The 16,738-nt window shown below is 44.8% G+C and overlaps 2 protein-coding genes across 2 annotated transcripts in view; one reads left to right on the top strand and one right to left on the bottom strand.

Annotated features, from left to right (window-relative positions):
• The window catches only part of slc5a10 (solute carrier family 5 member 10), a 25,265-nt gene extending 10,262 nt beyond the window's left edge, over positions 1-15,003 (bottom strand). The window contains exons 1-9 of the mRNA XM_037974742.1: positions 14,898-15,003; positions 14,737-14,808; positions 12,891-12,995; positions 12,382-12,441; positions 11,945-12,049; positions 11,747-11,852; positions 10,951-11,031; positions 10,659-10,864; positions 6,676-6,811 (exon numbers count right to left, since the gene is read on the bottom strand). Of these exons, the coding sequence (XP_037830670.1) occupies positions 6,676-6,811; positions 10,659-10,864; positions 10,951-11,031; positions 11,747-11,852; positions 11,945-12,049; positions 12,382-12,441; positions 12,891-12,995; positions 14,737-14,751 (814 nt within the window). The 5' untranslated portion in view covers positions 14,752-14,808; positions 14,898-15,003. The remainder of the gene's footprint in view (positions 1-6,675; positions 6,812-10,658; positions 10,865-10,950; positions 11,032-11,746; positions 11,853-11,944; positions 12,050-12,381; positions 12,442-12,890; positions 12,996-14,736; positions 14,809-14,897) is intronic.
• Positions 7-9,723, top strand: LOC108230996 (protein FAM83G). The gene is made up of 5 exons (XM_017407716.1): positions 7-1,094; positions 2,442-2,609; positions 3,521-3,645; positions 4,641-5,997; positions 8,705-9,723. The coding sequence occupies exons 1-5, from the start codon at positions 603-605 to the stop codon at positions 9,077-9,079; spliced, it is 2,517 nt and encodes an 838-aa protein (XP_017263205.1). The 5' UTR covers positions 7-602; the 3' UTR covers positions 9,080-9,723.
• Positions 15,004-16,738: the final 1,735 nt, after the last annotated feature.

Below are 16,738 nucleotides of genomic sequence, written 5' to 3'. Positions count from 1 at the left end.
TAAAGTTCGCGTGATTTCAGGAGACTCGAGGAAACACGAACCCGCTCCGAGAGCTCGGAGGATCCGGCCCGTGCCACGTCGGTGAAACAGCCGCGCCGCCAGACGAAGAAGAACAAGAAGAAGAAGAAGAGGAGGAAAAGTGATTCGTCAGCGCCGACAGTTGGACTGACTCACTGATTGCTTCAACTCGTTTAAAGGCGGATTAACCACTTCTGTCTGCTTCCGAACATCCGTGTGTTGGTGAGTCACAGCTCGTCCAACTCCGCGTCTGCCGAACCCCGAGCCCGGAGCCCCGAGGCCGGGCCGCCGAGCGGAGCTTACCCGGCCCCTCGTCAGGTGAAAAGGCGTGGCTCTGGGCGTGCGAGCTTTGTTCTAACCACACCTGAGCGCGGCGCTCAGTTACCAGCGGTCCGGCTCTGAGTTCGGGTCCCGGCGGCAGCCTGTTTCCCCTGTTGGCCACCTCGCGAGCTCAGGTCACGCGGACAGTGTGTGAACCGTAATGACATGTCCCTCGAGCTCGAGGCTTGACCCTTCGGACGGACGACGGGGAACCGGGTGAGAGTGGTTTTCGGGACTTAACTGTTTACTGACCGGGGACGGTCATGGCTCTGTCCCAGATCCAGTGTCTGGACGACCACCACGTCAACTGGCGCGTGAGCGAAAGCAAGCCGGAGTTTTTGTACAGCGAGGACCAACGGCTGGCGCTCGAGGCGCTCATCGTCAACGGCCGCGATGAGTTCAGGGACTGCGTCCACAAGTGCGGCATCCGGGAGTTCCTTTCCGAGCCGGAGCTGGAGCGCATCGCGCGCACGGCGGAGGCCTACCGGCCTGGGTACGAGCACCTCCAGAGGCCCGACACGCCGGGCCCGGGGAACTTGACGCCGGGCCCGGGGGAAGACGGGGAAGACGGCGAGGTGTCGCTCGCCTACTGGCCGGACCGGTCCGAGGCCTCGGTGGCGGAGCTGGACCTGGGGTGGCCCGAATCCATCTCGTACCGCGGGGTGACGCGGGTGACCGTGTACACACAGCCTCCCACCGAGGGCCAGACACACATCAAGGAGGTGGTGCGGAAAAGCATCGCGTCTGCTCAGAAGGTGAGTTGTGAGTGCGGTGGATTTATTTCCACAGGAACGTGAAGTAGCCTCAACGAAAAGCTACGTCATGTTATTTACAGAAACAGTGAACGCACCATTGCACAACGTGTTTTATTTTTCTGGACGATCAGTGTTACACACACACTAAACAAAGAAGGAACATGTCTGACACAACAAAGAAACTTCTTAAAATTCAAATAACATATTGTGATGAGTTAAAATGTCAATCTGAATAGCAGGTTTTATGGAGAGATGAGAGTTTTAACAGATATTTTGATGACTGGATAATCCAAACAAAAGAAAATAAACAAACAAAATGGTTCCCAGTTCCTTAGATGTGAGCATTAAGTTGATCTCCTTTATAATGATATCATTTTCTATTTGGGCCTTTCTATATTTAGATTAAAAACAAGCCATTTAAAGACATCACTGCTGGGTCTGATAAGTCAGCTGATAAACTGGTGGTAAAATAGTAACTTCATCACGAATAGCTGGTTGGATTTTGCTCATAATAGTTGCTTCATGACGCGTTCGGCTGCCTTGGCTGCCGCAGACTTGGCAAAGTTAACTTGGACTGAATTTAATCCACTGTCTCTGATTTCATCTAACCCAGAGCTCACCCTTTTTCTGCTCGTTTAAGCTCCCCCGCCCGCCTTTTATTTGCCCGAGTCTAGAGTCACAAACCGGCTTCGCCTCCTTACAAGTGTTCGTAAACGCACCGAGCAAAGCCCGACTCAGACAGGTCTGAGCTCGACTTACCAGTGGAAAAAAAAAAGAAAAGAAAAATGCACTTACGTCAGTGAACGAATTACACGCCAGCACCGCATGCATCACTTTTACCTTTTTTATATATATGCGCAACATCTGACACACGCTCATAAACGGGTGTAGGTTTGAGTCATAAAAACAAAAACATAAAAGCATCTGGACTTAAAATACTTGGGCTCTGTCTCAACATGAAATTTACTCTACTTTTCAAGTTATTTGGAACCTGTTTTTTCTTTTAATGTATTACTAAGTTGTGCAGTTTTAAACTAGTTAATAGTACTATCCTGCACCCAGAGAGGCTGCGTCCAGTTGAGCCACATTTTATCACCACTTTGCAAAACATTCTTAGCTTCTAGCAGTCTTGTGAGGAAAAAAAAACCTCCTTTCAGGGGCAGGAATCCACCATTACAGATTGACTGTTCAGTTCTCACATGCCCTGCTTCCTCTGTGGATTTAATCTTGTTCTTATTTTCTTTTCTATAAGTGTTGATAAGAGCCGCTTTAATCAAGCCCGCCCTCGGACCAGGAAGCGCTAACACCAGCTTTGGTTTCCTGTGTGTGTTCCCCTTGTGCGTGCAGGTCATCGCTGTGGTCATGGACATGTTTACAGACGTGGATATCTTTCGGGACCTTCTGGATGCGTCCTACAAACGCCGAATTCCCGTCTACATAATGCTCGACATGGCTGCGGTCTCCAGCTTTCTTTACATGTGTAATAGAGCTGATATGCACCGGGGGCATCTAAAGGTTTGTACACACACACACACACACGTGTGCGTGCACGCTGGGGATACTTCGATCACTTGCTTGGGACAAGATGGCCACTCTCGGTCAGATCACAGCAATGGAAGCTATTTTAAACACTGAATATTTCAAAAGAGATCATCCTAAACAAACACTAGTTTTATAAATATGAACATATACGGTAAGGATATCAGATCGTTGCACGTCATTAATTCAGACCAACGCTCCTCTTCCTGCGCCTCCGCACGCTGCACGCAGCTGCCAGTTCATCCCCGCAGGCTAAATATCTTCTAGTTAAATCTGCCTCCCTGAGCCAAACTGGTCTAGTCACTAACAGAAAAAAAAATACTTAGGGTTTCCCGGGAATTTTCTTGATGTTTTTGGACCGGAGGCCAGGAAGATGGCGAACGCGTTCCCGCCTGTGCCGCGGGGCAATTAAATAAACCACGCACGCACGCGCTTTCTCCTAACTGTTTTCTAATTGGGTTTCTCTTTCAGTTCTCTTCCTTCCTCGTGACCTTGCCCCGCTAAATTTCCCTTCTCTTTCAACTTCTTTTATTTTTTTTTTACCCCTTCTCCCTCTGCTGTTATTGTAAGCCTTTTGTGACTCTTTTTCTCTAGCTGCTCCTGTGAGATTTCGCACAGAACTACCGCTCAGCCTGAAACCACACCCTTATCACGGGGATGAAGACAAACACCACAGGGTGTGTCGTATAAGCATGCACATACAGAGATAGTCCAAGCTCTAACCTGTACAGCCTGCCGACACGAGGTACATTAACGCTGAGCATCAGCTCTTTTAAAAAGCAGTCCTCCTTCTGAGTCTCTCCTTTCTCTTGTCCGTCCCTTCGCCCGTCAAACCCTGTGTCGCGGCAGACCACTAACCCCGCGTGCATGCACGTGTTTAATTACAGAACCTGCGCGTGCGCTGCTGCGGAGGACAGGAGTTCTTCACGAGATCGGCCCAGAAGGTGCGCGGGTCTCTGAGCGAGAAGTTCCTCCTGGTGGACGGAGACAGAGCCATCTCTGGCTCGTACAGGTGAGCAGCACACAGTTCGCTCCGCGCCTCAGGAATGTGTTACCGCTATTACCAATCAGCTGCCTGTTAAAACCAAAAACACCAATCCCCCAAGGAACATTCAGTCAACTCTGCGGTTCCACAAAGCTCTAATTAACATTTTTATGTTTCTTTTTTTTTCCAAACTTCTCTGGTTTGGTTTAATCTCTGCCAATTATTCAGACTGTCCTAGCCTTCAGCTGCAGCAGGGAAGCTTTTTGCATTTTTTTTTTCGCCTCCTATAAATCTTGCACACACATCCCTCTTAGTAGAAAATAGCTGACAGAAAACATTAGCAACTAGCTGATGAGCAGAGACAAGAATGTGGCAGCTACAGAGGCAGATATTGTCCTCGGTGTCTGCTGGAGAGCTAAACGGCTCTAAAATGAGGCTTATAATGTGTTTAATAATTCCCTGAAGCCTCTTCGGTGACATCTTATTTCCATTTATTCACATAAAGGATCTTTTTAAGACTCACGACACCACACACCAATATGTCTTTTTTTTTTTTTTGGCTGACATGGGAAGATAAATGGCTATGAACACATATAGTTAATATATGAGCAAATCAAACCTTGAATCACCAAAGTTATGCTCTAATCTCATAAACGTTAACACGCCGGGTCTGGAATGTTTTCTCTATTTATTGTTTTTCCTTTCAGACCAGTGGTGACTTGTTGGGAGCATTCCTGTTAACACCTAAAGCTAAATTCTCCAATTTGGGCAAAGTTTTAATTTTAATAACACACAGAAACGTCAGTGTGTGTGTCAGGAGTTTTTGCATTAGCTCTTGTTTCACAAGGAAGTTTAGGAGGAAGACATTTGCAGTTTGATCAAAAAGAATTATGGGAGACATGACTCCAGGGAACAAATGTCTGCTGTAATGTTTAAACTGCAACACGCTATGATTTGGGTTTTCCCCGAATGTAACATCACGAGTTAGCTGGATTAATGTTTTCCTCTCTGTGGTGTTCCAGTTTCACCTGGTCCTCGTCTCGCTTGGATCGGAACCTCATCACCGTGATCACAGGGCAGGCGGTGGAGACCTTCGACATCCGCTTTCGTGACCTCTACCTCCTGTCCAGAGGCGTAAACCTCAACAAGGTTCAATTGGGGGACGAGCCGGTCCTTGAGCCGGTCCCTCAGCCGGCTCCCGCTCCCGTCTCGGCTGCCGTGGCCAGGAAGCTCATCAATCCCAAGTATGCTCTCGTTGTCACGGGGACCCACACGAGTCCCACCTCCTCTGACCAGAACTCCAGCAACAAGAACTCAAACTCCCAGAATCCCATTGGGCTGAAAATGCCAAAGGGACGTCTTAAGGATGTTATTGAAGAGCCATTCCTACATCCCGGGTTGGTAAATCTGGAGAAAGCGAACTTGATTCCATACCTGCCCACCTGGCCAGAGCCAGACCCGCCAAGCGACGTGATTGGCTTCATCAATATCAGGGACGAAAAAAGGTCCAATCAGGTTCACTTGCAGAGATCAGAAAGGTTTGAGGTCAGTCAGGCTATACGCTTCAGCGCGCCACTGACTGTACCGGCCCTGGCTGAGGAACAGGCAAAAGACGCACAAACGGCTGGAAATCTGTCAGGGAATACGAGCCCGAAAGCTTCTGGTCCCACGAGCCCAACGGATAAAACTCTGAAACAGGACAGAGCGCCAGATAAAGGCCAAACTGAGCCCGCAGAATCCCCTGAACAGCCCGACACATCTGCAGCCCGCGACACACCCAAACCACACGAAGACACATCTGCATCACCATCTGGAGTTACTGCCGATACGCAGCCCACAGACAGTGTTACACAGACTGCAGCTCCTCCCGTGCCTAAACGCCGCACGCTGCACTTAGTCATAGACCCCACCTTGTCCGAGCAGCCAGGTGAGGCGCAGGTCACTTTGAGGAAAATGGACCAACTGGACGGCGGAAAGAAAGAGCCAGCTCCGGAGCAGCTGACGCCAACCCGCAGCCGAATACTGTCAATGGTCAACGACAGAGACTCTGGAAGCAACGAGGAGGGAAGCCAGGACAGCACTAAGGTCATCTGTGACCGAACGGTCAACGAAGACCCTTCGAGTGCCTCTGCGGGATCAGAAGAGGAGTTTTACGACTGTTCGCCTCAGGAGCCACGCAACCCGGTCGTCAACGGCGGGCAGACTGGATCAGGCCAAGGGCCTCGTCTGGGTGACGGACTCAACATGATGGCCCGCTTCTCTCAGAGCATGCTGGACCTGCGAGAGCCCCTCCAATCAGAGGACAGCATTTCCCTTATCCTTCTGTCGCAGCAGCTGCGCAGGCAGAGCCACGAATCCCCACACAAGCTCACAGGACAGGTGAGCTATCTATGCAATCGTTTTTAAATGCACTCCCAAAACACAGACAATCCTAGAAAATCACAACCAACCAAGTTTTATCAAGTGTCTCTATGTGACACTTTGTATTATTTCAAGTTTTTAAATCACTGATTCAGACAATGAGGTTTGTTTTAACTATTTTCCTCACATTTTATGTAAATAAAACAATAATTTTGTTTTGTCAAATTCTAAATTAAGTATGTTTCCATTTTTAGGCTGCCTGGTTGAAAAAATACACACAAGAAATGTAATAGTGTTTGTGTTAAGGAAGTGTGATGGTACTTTTTGTTTTTTTTCATCAAATTTTCCACTTTTTAATTAAAAAGATCAGTGGGTTTAATCATTAATGATGGAGAAAATATCATCTGTTGCCCTTCATGACAGCGCTTGACTTGATCTTTAATGAGTTTAATGAGTTATTACCGGGGAAGTACAGAGATTCCCAGAAATGTTCCTTTTTTTAAAAACAGATTTACAAGAAAGACTCACATGAAACATAAACACACAATGTGTTGTGCAAACCTGTGTCAAAACAGGCGTGTTTCATCAGTGGCATCAGAGCAAGTCACTGCCTGCTTCAACTGATTATCTATTACTTAGTTTCTGTCTTATTAAAATGTGTGTGTGTGTGTGTGTGTTGTCCACCCACACTCGCACCTGGATATAAGGCTCGGCTGATCATGCCAGGGAGGATGATGATGATGAAAGACAGCATCTTCAGATAGGCCGCGAAGATCGACGCTCCCTTGACGTGACTCATGTTCTTAGCAGAAAGAGAGCGCTGCACAATCACCTGTTTGTACAAAAGCACAACGAAAACAAATTAAATGGAGGAGGAAACAAATGGATAAAGGACAGAATAAACTACCTGACTTTACTGCGACATTTTTAAGAATAAACATTTAAATATGTTCTGTGTTTGACTGGATCAGATGGAAGATTGTTGAAGATTATCCTGTTTTTAGGATCTTTTTTTTTCTTCTACACAACAGTAGCTTGTCCTTGGCCAATCCATCTCCAGCCATTAAGTCACATTTATTTCAATAAACCGTCTAATTTAATCCCAGATTTATTTTTATTATTTTTTGTTGAGGAAACCAAAGCAGAGAATTAGTAGTTTAATAGGAGACAGGGTGACATATTAGGGATTTTTCTTCAGTGTTTGTCTAATGGTAATCTGAATATTTGTCTTTTTTTTTCTTAGAGACATCTCAAATAATCTTTTTTCAAACACGAGGTACATAACGTTATATTGGCTTCATTGATGCGTCAAAGCCATCCAGGCTCGCAGCCATAAATCATATCCGTGTAAATTTGTTCAGCCCTGCTGAGACGGCGACAGGCTGCTCGGCCGATCGTCCGTCCGTTCACACGAAGTTTCACAAAGTGAGATAATTAACCAAAAGTTCTTAGGAGACCTTCCTCTGAAATGTCACGCCGCGGTAACGGCTCTGGTTGGCGCGTCGGGCCCGGCGTGGTTGTGCAAACGGCGTCTGGGGCGGACGAGAAAGTATCCTGTGTATTAATGCTTACTGAACATTCAGGATCGGCTTCTTCCACGTGTTTAAACTTGTACGTCCGGCTAAGGTTGTTATGAAGTGGAGATGACTTTCACTTTATCTGGAAAGATAACGCAGTGCGATAAAGATACCACTGTTTATATGAGAGGAATCACTGAAGCACGCCCAGAAACATTTATCAATTTAGTTTGTTCAGTTGGCTCAAGTGCTTTTCTACTACTACTAATAATTATTACTAATAATAATAATAATTGTGAAGAATGAGATTATTTGGATACCTTTTGTTATTTGTTTAATTACCGCCAGCTGACAAAGGCAGTACCATTTTTGCTGGTGTGTGTTCGTTTGTCTCTGTTAGCAAAATCTTATAAACCAGTGGACAGAGTTTAATTAAAATAAATATTAAGTTAACATTAGATGTACAATTCAGGGTTTGGATTCACCCCAATTCAAGATGGCCACTACAGCTAATCAGCCTTATAGCCAACATGAAAATGGCTCCAACTCAAGACGATTTTACAGAAAATTAGCTCAATTCGATGTGGTAGTAGCTGAGAGTCATCCTCAACGCACTTTAAGCGTCAACAGATGTCTCATAACATCATCCGCATGCCTCTGTCATTTCTCATCATCAGATAAGCTCAGATTTGATTGATCGATTGATTAAATGTTTGCAAAATTACTACTTTCAATCTATAAAACACATCTTCACAGCTTGTTTCTTCGCCTTCACGAAAGACTGAAACGTTGAAGTTTGGACAAAAGTGTCTGTTGATGTTAGAAAAGGACGTGTTTAAATGTTCTTTTAATAAATACAAACCTTCATGCAGACAATTAAGGCTCCTTTTCTTTAAAACCTTCTTTCGCTCTAAACAAACAGGCGATGGCGTATTTTTTTTTAATGTTGTTTCAAGCTGTTGACTGGCTTTAAAGAAAAGAAAAAGTGTGGAGAAATGTCACACTGAGGATTCTGAACACCTCAGATTTCGCAGCGTTTATTTTAATGAAAGAACTCGACTTGTGTCGTTTGAAACTGACGTAAGTTTAGGAATCACCAGCAAAGAAACAGAAACTGATGAGATGTTTTTTTTAAAAAGCCTGAGCACCAAGAATCACACCATGAGGCGCTCTGCTCATCTCTCCCTCTGCTTCCTCTCTCCTCGCAGCTTTTTCCAGCCTCAAGGTCTCCCGCTCGCGACGCCAGGCTGAGGGGACAAAAAGTCATCATCGCCAAACCAGGAAGTTACCACCGCCCACCCCGGACGGCTGGCCTCGTCATCGGAGGACACCGCTACTGGCAGGGTCAGAAGGCGGCGCCTCCCGAGTCGGCCCAGTTGCGAGTCGAGACCCGCTCCGGGCGCTCGCCACGGCGCCACAGCCCCGGCTACAGGAAGGCGGGCCACGCTTCGCCGCAGCCACCGGCTGACCCGTCTGGGTTTCTCGGCGTGTCTCTCTCGAAACTCAGCAACTTCAGGAACTTGAAAATGCGAGGAGGAGCCAATCAAAAGAAAGTGCCTCAGAACAATAAGGCTGTGAGGTAGACCCGTGGGTCGGTACCGGTCCAGAAAGGTGTTTGACCTTTGAACTTCCTGCTTAGAAACTGGTGACGCTTCAGTATGGGATCCTCTCTGTCTGCTTTCTGATTTGAAACCCTGCGGTGCAGCTTACCAAATTAACTATTTATGATAACAAATTGAATGTGCAACTGCAGAAGTAACCCCTGATAGTCTTCTATCAGAAGATGTTTGTGTTTACATACATGCACGAGGCGCCACAAACACTTTGTCTCGTTGCTCAAAACGGTGCGACTTGCTGCAGACGATAAGTCTTAACCGATGTGGTACCGCAGAGCCAACTGAGGCGCTTCAATCCTGTAAATACTGAGAACATTTATCTCTAATTTACCTCAGATACTTTCCTGTTTCTTTACAGTGTAATAATCGTCCACTTCCAGCACACGCAGAATCTGAGATATTCAAGATTCTGTCTACTGGGTGGTACTGATCGGGCTTCAGTACTGATACCACTGTGACCGGGGACGGATGGTTTTGTGGTGATTACTTTTTACGTATTTGTCAGAGGTTATTGATTACCTGAGCAAATGTAGAACTATGCAATGTTAGGTGCTGTCATGGGACCAAATCTGAATGTCTTAAATAAAAAGACGAACTGTTTCTGAACTCGATCCGTTGTCGACTCGACCGGTTTTAATCAGACTGAACCACACTTTGAAATGTTTTAAGAAAATCGATCACACAGCACAGTGGAGCAGCGGTTAGAGCTGGTTAGAGCTGTTTGCCTCCCAGCAAGAAGGCTGCAGGATCGGCTCCCGACCTGGGACATGGGTGGAGTTTACATGCTCTCCCTGTGCTCACCTGGGTTTACTCTGGTTTCCTCCTACAGACTAAAAACATGCATATTACGTTAATTGGTAACTCTAAAATTGTCCCTAGGTGTGGGAGTGTGAATAGTTGTTTGTCTCGTTTGTCTCTGTGATGGACTTGTGACCTGTCCTGACCTGACCTGTCTCTCACACAGTGACTGATAGGCACCAGCTCCCCACGGGTAAAAGAAAATGGATGATCATACAGTCAGCGGAGGCGCTTAACTCGAGCCTGCCGACTGATCTGGAGACGATCCCATGCAGTGGTTGTGTCTTTAAGAGACGCAGACATGTCCCCCGTTTGTAAAATTACAGAGATTCATCAGTCTACGTGTCACTGTGTGCGCACAGAAGCAAAACCTGAACGCCACCTTTTTGTTTTCAGGCTCAGGTGAGGAACCAAACACTGATAATGATCAGTCTTTGAACATAAAACGGCTTCTTTGGGGCCTCTTAGTCGTAGATTTGTTTTAGAAAAATGGCCTCTCGGACCCCACCCAAAGAACCTGCCTTCAGCAAACCCTCAGGAGGAAATTCCTTCACGTTTAGAGTCTGGATTGTGTTCAAATCTGTGCAAAAATAGTTCAACCTGACGTGTCTTTGCAGCCTTCTCAGTAGAAAAGTCAAGCTACCATAATTATTTAAGGAACTTCTTGAGTTAATCTTATGGTTCCACTGTAATTAGACTAGAGTACATGTTTGGGGCATTTGGAGGAAATCCGGTCGTGTCTGTCTACCTGGTCGGTGCACCAGTACCAGGTGGCCACGATGGTGAGGCCCAGAGTCATGCCGGGCCAGGGCAGGTCTCCGGAGACGGCGTCTCTGAACAGGTGCATGGCGTCGGCCCGCGGCAAGTGGCAGGTGGTGTTCGGGACGATCTTGCTGGGCACCGCTTTGCTGTAGACCGTCTCCAAGTTCCCGTAGCCACCAATCTCATTGAAAGCTACAAATAAAAACATTTTTAGCACAAAAAAATAAAAAACAAATTGTAGTTGTGGTTTGCTTTGAGACGAAGGAGTCTGCACGTACCGGTGATCGTCAGGATGATTGCTCCTACAAACATGATAAACGTCTGTAAGGTGTCTGTGTAGATAACAGCAGCAAGACCACCTGAAAGAACAGTTTCACCATCAGATAGTGTTTTATTAATTACTCTGTCTGCTTTTGTTGTTTTACACCTAAACCTGAAAGACAACTGTGGAAAACTCACACTGAAAATATGCTTCAGTACCTTTTTTTAAAAAATTTATTTTCAGCAAATTCTCACATTTGAGGAGCTGCAACCAGTGAAAGTTTAGCATTTCTGCATTTTTATGACTTCGTGAACAAGTTCATTTATTTATTTCATTTAAAAAAATTTTTTTTTTAACAGTCATAGAAAAGTTTTGTCAGAATAGGCCGAGCAGACGCACTTCCAGAGCAAACACTGCCGCCTTAAAAACAACTCCAATCTTCAGATTTTACAAATGTTTTATTTAAATCTTTACATCACCGTTTGTTTCACCTCACGCAGTTATTAGGATTTTGCTGCTGGAAGTGCTACAGCTAGCTGCTTCTACGTAAATGCCTGCGTCACGCAGACGGCGTGAAAGCTGATGAGGTAGAATTTGAGTAAATCCCTGAAGTTTGGAGACTGGAGCTATTTTAAGGAGGCAGGCTTGCACCTTGGCTGCGTTTGGACTAGCCGTTAGCTCGTCGATCCTTTCCAAATTGAACTGTTTCTCATAACTGAGATTGTTCGAGGAGCTATCTGTTGCAGGTAAGATATTAACTGTTCATGGTATGAACTGTCGCTTCAGGCACAAGTCTGATATCGGCGTGTTACCTGCGATAGTGTAGAGCGCGGTGACGACCAGCATGAGGACCGTGGACAGATACTGGTTCCATCCCAGGCACACTTGGACAAACAGAGCTCCTGAGTACAAGTCAGTCTGGCGCCGCAAACACAAACAGAAAGGTCAATGGTTGATATCGGCGGAGAGCTGGGCGTTTATTTAGTTTAGCGCCTGTGTTGCCGTCGTACCGATATCTTTGTGAAGACGGACAGCAGCAGCGAGAGGACGGCCAGGTAAGTCCGGATCCTCTCGCCTCCAAAACGGCGCCCCAGATACTCCGGCATTGTGACAATCTGACGACACAGTTATACTTTTTAACACATCAGAACTGCTTCACACAACAGGAAGCCAAACTGAGGTCAGTATGTTCGACTAATATTTAGAAGTTATTGTGTTCAGGCTTTAATTTAGATCTTAATTTCACACCAACGGAGGGGTATGTAGTGTAACCTTCTGCTGTTTGTGAAATGCAGCGCAACACCCTGCTGGGGAATTTACAAGGCTGGGAATCCTCGTTCGGGTAAAAGTCTTTCAGCACCTAAATCTACCTGCAGAACCAGCCCGGACAAGAAAACACACACACACACCCATGTATATCTGTGTGTACGTTTGAGTGCAAACTAACCCCTGAGGAGATGTAGACGGGCACAAAGATCCAGGCCAGAGCCAGCAGCACGTAGGTGGCCTAAAACAGGGGAACAAAGAGACGGGAACAATGATGAGCTTTGCCTCATTGTCAGTGGCAGTGAAGGTGAATCGGTGCACCAATGAAAACGGTTTAAAACTTCAAAAGGTTTAGGTGCATCTGAAGCTGTGATGAAGAGTTGTGACACTGCCCCCTGCTGCTCGCCGCCCGTTACAGCAGGTTCACTTCAGCGGGCGGTTTGACGCATTAATGAGCCTGACAAGGAAGTCAGGGATCATTTATTGGAAAGCCACGTTTCTTTCAGACACAAAAGGCAGATTATTTTTGTTGTCTTTTTCTTTAAATGTCACAACTGGTGGCCTGATTAGCAGGCCGGATAAGTGTCATTCCACAGTTTATACGTCTACTCTCTATAAATAGATCAGCCAGAAGAGATGATGTGTAGCAGAGAGGATGTTTTTCTTTTGTTTTTTTATTTATGTACTCACATTCCATTCAAATCCTGCGACAGCGATGCCGCCAGCAGCTCCGGTCCCAGCCAGACCGATAAACAGACCAGAACCCTCCGAACTGGCGAAGAGAGACGAACCAATCTGTGCGCAGCGGGGATTAAATAAATAATCTGGGTTATTTAACAATATAACAGTGTTCTGATGTCATATTCTGATGATGCCGCTGTGGCTTGTAAAGGACAGACTGTATTTAACTGAGAACACAAGAAAAACAGATTAGAAACTGTTTCTAAACTCTTAAATTTGATCCCGGCAACCTTTACTTTTAATGACAGTGTAAGTGTAAGTGATCTGAGAAGGCTGGTTGTTGTTTTGAGAGTTTAAAAGATTCAGGATTTCCGTGTAAGATTATTTTTTTTGTTTTTAAATGAATGGTTTGCTTTCACTGTGACATGTCTGGATTGCAGTCAGGCCACCTTTTCCTTCGGGGCAACGGTGTCTTGATGCGCGCAGAATGTGGCTCGGCGTCTGCATCTGGCTAAAATAAGCACAAACTTTTCCTGTCAAGGGCGTCAGCGTGAAGTACGCGGCTCCGAAACGTGGCTACATACGATGTGGAGCGTTAAAAGTGCCAGATATTCAGTCATGACGCAGATTTGTGTCATCGTGGACAACAAGAATCCTTTAAGTTTAATAATTTATCAAAAAATGATTGGAGTTTGATGAATCTGATCAGAGGCAACAGTTTTCCGAGGAGCTCCGGATCCCAAAGAGGGTTTCTAGTACAAATATTTATCTGTATTTAACATCAATCAGCCTCTGATGGCCTGAAAATCACAACAAAAAAGTTTGTCAGTTGTCTTAATACGGGTTTTCTTTGGTTTTCGTTGTCCTTTTAACAATAATATGGCTTGCAGGTAAGATTTATTTAATGTTAAATCTATGTTTAAATGAAATCTAGAGGTCATTTAGAGTGGTTAACAAAGCAAAAGGGTCAAAAATGAAGAAAACAAAAAATACAACAGGAAACATAAACAGGAAGAAAAGGACAAGTGCAACAAAGAGAACATAAAAGCAATAAAAAGCAAATGCATAAAGCTGATGAATGAATAAAAAACAGGTCAAGGTTTGTCGGTTATTATGGAGGAATGCATATCACCCGCCGCGAGGCCTTAGTGCTCTGAGGATGACTCTCAGCTACTACCACACCAAATCTTAGCACAAAATGTGTAAAATTGACTGAGTTTGAGACATTTTTGAGTTAGCTAGGACTGATTAGCCGTAGCAGCCATCTTGAATCAGGTTACCTCTAAAAGTTAATCAGTAATAGATGCACATCCACTGGTTATTTCTTCGCCTCTCATGGCAGTTTGTGATAACACATATTATTCCTAAATAATATATATTTTACTCATATTTTACAGTTTTAGCTCCACCCTGTTTTTACCCACGAAAGACTAAGATTTAAAGGAATTATCTTTAAAAAAATCCCTTTCTTCCAGTCTTTTCTCTCTTCTTTTTAGTGATGTGCTGCTGGCATCGATATTAAAACTAAACAGTTTCAACTATTGCTGAATTTTGCATTCTGTTTTGATCTGTGGAGAGTGTCTGAATGGGTCCCAGATTATTAAATGCTTTTTAATAACAGTTTAAATTGTGACCTGGCTTTCATAACTTAACTGTATTTACTGTTGTGGAGCGTTATTATGAATATAATTAAGAACCACTGGTAGTTCCCTTACTTTTTGTCTAATTGAACAAAAAAAAAGACTTGTCATCAACACATGTTTAACTACGCTCCTATGTTAAAGTCCATCTGTGTTTTTTGGACTCTAGCTGCAGGACGGATCACTGAGCGTGTCAGAATGCTGATGAAGCTCACCAGCCACCAGGCCATGTCTCTGCCAGCCAGGAAATATCCACTCAGGGTGTTCCTGCTCACCCTGCATGAAGACTGACAGAGAAAACATCTGGTTATCCATTAGCATGCACACAAGCTTAAGAACCCGCTCATATATATATAGACGGAGGTCTGAGTCTTACCCAGATGCCCACTGCGAGATTCAGAAGGAAATACGTCGCAATGACAATGATGTCGTAGAAGCTGACGGCCTGCGGCACAGCGTAGAAGTTGACTGTGGAGTTGGACATCCTTGGCGTTCGCAGGTAAAAACCAATTAAGGCACGTTTAATTCTTGTTTCTGCACACCTTGCAGAATCTGGCGCTCACACAAGAAGGAAATGATGCGTTAAAGACGCGTGCTGTGACACATACAGCGCACCCTGAAAAAAGCCCCAAAGAGAGCCTCCCGCTGATCTGAAACGGTCAAGACTCGGGCCGCCACTGGGCTGAGCGACGAGCTTGACCCTTGTGTTCCTGCGCAGGCTGAGACGGAGCGTGAGGTGCAGGCGTGAAGAGGGCAGTTCCTTGTCTGAATTGATGATTAAACACATCGCCTTTAATGGGGCACCTGCGGCGCTGCCACGCGCTCCGTGCCGGGGGATAATGGAGTGCACAGGATGGGCGAGCACAGGAGTACAACAGATGCTCCTGTGGGCCAGAGTCCACGCCAACACATACACACACACAGATGGTCAATCATTGGTGATGACAAGATTATTATCATTAGTGTCTAAACACACAAACATCTTCTGCTAAGGTGCTAATACGGTCAGAGAAAGGCAGTGGGAGCTGTTATCACCATACTCAGTTTAAGATGAGAAACTTGGGGCTTTTATTACAATAAAGCAAATTTTTGGAGGCAAATATAAAAAAAGTTGAAGCAAAACAACAAACTATCCTGTATTTATGGAAGGAGATAAAGATTAGATAAAGAACTAATAATAAGGGCTTCTTTAGATGTCTTATTTTGGGGATTTACTACACTTTTCCAGTCTTTTCGTTAATTCCAAAAACATGTAACAAAAGAGAAATGTAGGAAAGAATAAAGACAAGGAATATGTAAAACTGAAGTACATACAGTATGTTTTTAGTTTAGTTTGAGCACATCTGCTGTAAATGAAAACAATATTAATATCATACTTTGTTGCCTCGTTAATTTCGATCATATTTGACTTTACAGTGAAACCTGATAACGGTGGAAAAAATCTAAATATAAAATCGATTTTAAAACCAAACAGAGACAAGAACAGATGAATTAAAGGACAAAAAAATATACATGAAGGGTCTCAGCAAAGGTAGAAAAATGTATTCTCTGATTAAAATATCAGCAAAGTTAAGGTAAAGGTTTAAAAGTCTGAGCTGTTTCATAAATTTGTAGCAGCAGGTTTTTGTTTTAAAAAGTTGATCATTTTTTACATTTTAATCTGGATGTTGTCAAAGAAATAAACCATTTATATAGATTTTTATGTATATTAATTTGACATGTTTTAGGTTTTTTTTCCCCTTCAGAACCACAGATGTTTGCTCCCTTACTCCTTCTTTGTTGTGAACCTTTAAAAGTTTGAGAAATGACTAAAAAACACAACAATATGTTCTTGTATGTGAATATAAAAAGGTAAGACATGACGCAACACTTAACTCAAACACGACACGCTCCTGACCTCTGAGCTAGACTTTCTGTACGTTTTTTTTTCTTTTGTTCGGCGGTAGAACAACACGAGAGGACAAGAAGTCCGAGACAAGGACGTCAGGAGAGCTGGGTAAGTTTGCTTTCATGCTCCCCGACGTGAAATTAACTCGGTGCCGCACACAAACTGCGGCCCCCTCCCAGTGTTTGTCTACTATAAGGAGCAGATGGCGGCGATGGAGATGCCCTGACGTCACGCTCATCATCATTAATCTCAGTCTTTCACACAAACACACACACACACTCAGCTAAACAACATGCAGCAGCTCAAAGGCCGCGTTATGAACTATTTTC

The sequence above is a fragment of the Kryptolebias marmoratus genome, linkage group LG3 (genome assembly GCF_001649575.2).
Source record: "Kryptolebias marmoratus isolate JLee-2015 linkage group LG3, ASM164957v2, whole genome shotgun sequence".
NCBI classification, from domain to species: domain Eukaryota; kingdom Metazoa; phylum Chordata; class Actinopteri; order Cyprinodontiformes; family Rivulidae; genus Kryptolebias; species Kryptolebias marmoratus.
Note: the sequence above shows the minus strand (reverse complement) of the source record. Positions and strands in the feature narration are given on the sequence as shown.